Source organism: Nestor notabilis, unplaced genomic scaffold (genome assembly GCF_000696875.1).
Source record: "Nestor notabilis isolate BGI_N333 unplaced genomic scaffold, ASM69687v1 scaffold10088, whole genome shotgun sequence".
In the NCBI taxonomy this organism is placed as follows: domain Eukaryota; kingdom Metazoa; phylum Chordata; class Aves; order Psittaciformes; family Psittacidae; genus Nestor; species Nestor notabilis.
Window position 1 is genome coordinate 1 of NW_009940585.1, and position 3,015 is coordinate 3,015.

Consider the following 3,015-nt stretch of genomic DNA (forward strand, 5'->3'; position numbering starts at 1 on the left):
GTACGACATGCTGAAACTCTGAGATCAAGTATAACTACTCTGAGAGCCAATAAATCAGCATTGTGATTAGTGAATATTAATCCGAAACAATAAATGCTTATCGGAAATATGATTGAGCACACTCTGGTCAGATCCGTTGTTATCTCAACCCTTCGTGCCCCACGCTGGGCGCCAAAAGAAACTGTTGTGGTTTAAGCCCAGCCGGCAACTTGGAACCACGCAGCCGCTCACTCACTACCCCACCCATTCCTTCCTCCCCCCACTCCCGGAGGGATGGGGAGGAGAATTGGAGGAATGTAACTCCCACGGGTTAAGATAACAGCTCTCCAGTAACTAAGGTATAATACAAACCACTGCTGCTACCAATAATAATGATAAGAGGAATAACAAGGGGAGAAACATTACTTAGCAACAACTAAAAACATCGGTGTTATCAGCATTGTTCCCAGACTGAAAGTCAAAACCACAGCACTGCACCAGCTACTAAGAAGGAGAAAAAATGACTGCTACAGCTGAACCCAGGACAGTGACTTACGTAGCTGGGGAGGAACAAGCAAGCTGAGGCTGTTACCTCTTGTCCTCAGAGGGTGTGCTCCTGGTCCTGCTCACAGTAGTGGCCTCATGTCCGTGTGCAGTCATCACAGGTCCCTGAGCAGTTCTGCGCAGGGTTGCTGCTCGTAATTGGTGGCAGGCTTTGGTCCCTGTAAGGAGATAAACTGAGCACTTAGCTGGGTGACCCGCCTGCACCCGTTGTCGGTTTGGGTGGGATATGTTTATTCTGCCAGCTTGCTGTTTTAACAGGAGAAGCTTTCAAAAGGTATTGAGTACCTCATCAGTAAGGAGAGCCAGGTGAAAGCTCATATCACGCAGCTGGATCTGCTGCTGAAAGAAACAGAGGTAAGAGCAGCTTGTGATTTTTTTGGGGATGGCCCATGCAGGGACAAGGCAGGGATTCAAATTATGTTTAGTGAAGTGTTTCAGATACTTAGGGATTTTTTTTGGTTAGCCAGGAAAACAATTTCTGAACAGTTCATGCTAGTCCTGAATCCCACATGACCTAATTCTGAGAGTGTGGGATATTTGGACAGCGTACAGAGGGAGGTTAAATTTTGGGTGCTACTGTAAATTTAAGTGAAATAAAGCTTATTTGATTCTTTAAGTAGAGAGAGGTGGGTTAGGCTTAACAGCTTTTGTGTATTCATGGTGCTGCACAATTTACGCTGTCTGTTTGCCTTGAGGATTTTGCAGTGAAGTCATAATTAAGGGCAAAACCTCCCTGAAATAAAATCAGAGCTGGGAGCCCACATGCAGGATGAAAAATGTGATGGCAGAAATTGCAGGAGCTTGTGGCCCTCATTATGTCTTGATAAAGGTTGTCTCCATGCTTTCTGGTTCCCCTTATCCAGGGCATTAGTCAGAGGAGACCCTACAGTTCTTAGGGCATATGTGAGAAACTGGTCTGGACCCCTGGTTCAGGGTGCTTGGGGAAGGTGGAAGAGCATGTAGCTCTCGGACATGAAGACTTCACAGACTAAACTGCTTTTATAGTGCTTTTCCATGAGTTGTTTAGGCAAATGCCATATATAAATCAAGACATACTCAGAGAAGTACTTTCCTGCTCTTTATTCTTTGTGTTAAAATAGTAAATGCTTACTAGCTTGGGTGCAATGCTGATCCCATTTGCATTGCTGAAGAGCATAACAAGGCTTATGAGTCTTGTCTGTCAAATGGATGACTACATTGCTATGATATCTTGAACAAGTATGTTTCTGTACACAGCCACAGGGCTGTGTAATCTAAAGTGTCTTTTGTTCCCTTGTAGTTTAACAGTGAAATAGCTAAACAAGAAGCATTTCAAAGTTTTGAGAAATTATCTCATGTCCTGGAAGAGAAGAAATTTGCAGCTCTTAGGGCAATTGAAGCTTCTAGAAACTTAAGGCTGGAAAAATTGCAAGCACAAGCAGAAGAGTATCAAGGGCTCCTGGAAAATAATGGCCTTGTAGGATATGCTCAAGAAGTGCTTAAAGAAACTGATCCGTCTTGTTTTGTTCAAACAGCAAAACAACTTCATGTCAGGTATCTTAATTACCTTCTGTTTGAAGTACAGATACTGTTCCAGGATGTCTAGTCAGTCATGCTCGTTTGACAGCTGCTAGCAAAGTAGTGAATACAGTACCATGTATTACAGAGGCTCAGGAGATGATCCCAGTACCGTTCAGTAGAAATTACTACCTTAGTGTGTGATAAGGAACAGCATACCAGAGGGGCTCTGTCCTATGAACCCCCAGCCTTGTACTGCAGTGAAGGGCAGCTCATTCAGATCACTGACAGGTTACGTAGAGATTATATTAGGTATTTGCAAGTTAGCCTGACAGGTTTCTTCTGGCTTTAAGCTCTTTGATCTTAATAGTCATTCTCCAATTAGTGCTTCACACCTATTTTGTTCTTCTTGTTCTTCGAATATAATGACCCAGACTGTTAAAAAGCTCTGCCAGCTGAAGGAGATTACCTGTTTATTATCTTTACACTGATGCACAAAAGGCCTTTAAATTTTGCGTTTGAATTCTGTCCAGAGAGACAGACCTTTCTGAGTGACTTGAAAACATGTACATGAAAACAGACCTTTTTTTTTTTTTTTTTTTCATTTTTAAGCAAACCCCGAGTATTTTTACTTCAGGGAATGCACACGTGTGAATTCCCTTTTCTCTCTTCTGCCATTCCTCTGTTTCTGTGCTTTCAGAATCGAAAAAGCTACTGACTCTCTGAAGAGTTTCAGGCCAGCAGCTGAAAGTACTTTTGAAGACTTTGTGGTGGACATAGCCAAGCAGGAAGAGACCCTTGGTGACTTGACCTTCCATTCCAATGGTAAATTGCAAGAGCCTCAGGTTTTTCTCAACTTACGGCTTTAAGGACTTCTCTGGAAAGAGGCAAAACCTATGCAAGGCTGCAGTTGCAGAACTCAGTATTGTAACTTGCATTGTGCCTTCTGTACCTGTGACCCACAAGGCAGGAATG

At 43.1% G+C, this 3,015-nt stretch overlaps 1 protein-coding gene across 1 annotated transcript in view; it reads left to right on the forward strand.

The window, feature by feature from the left end:
* Positions 1-801: 801 nt before the first annotated feature.
* Positions 802-3,015, forward strand: part of TRIM36 (tripartite motif containing 36) — a gene marked incomplete at its 5' end in the record, with an annotated part of 5,256 nt that continues 3,042 nt past the window's right edge. Inside the window, 3 exons of the mRNA XM_010020430.1 lie at positions 802-897; positions 1,823-2,076; positions 2,741-2,865. Of these exons, the coding sequence (XP_010018732.1) occupies positions 802-897; positions 1,823-2,076; positions 2,741-2,865 (475 nt within the window). The remainder of the gene's footprint in view (positions 898-1,822; positions 2,077-2,740; positions 2,866-3,015) is intronic.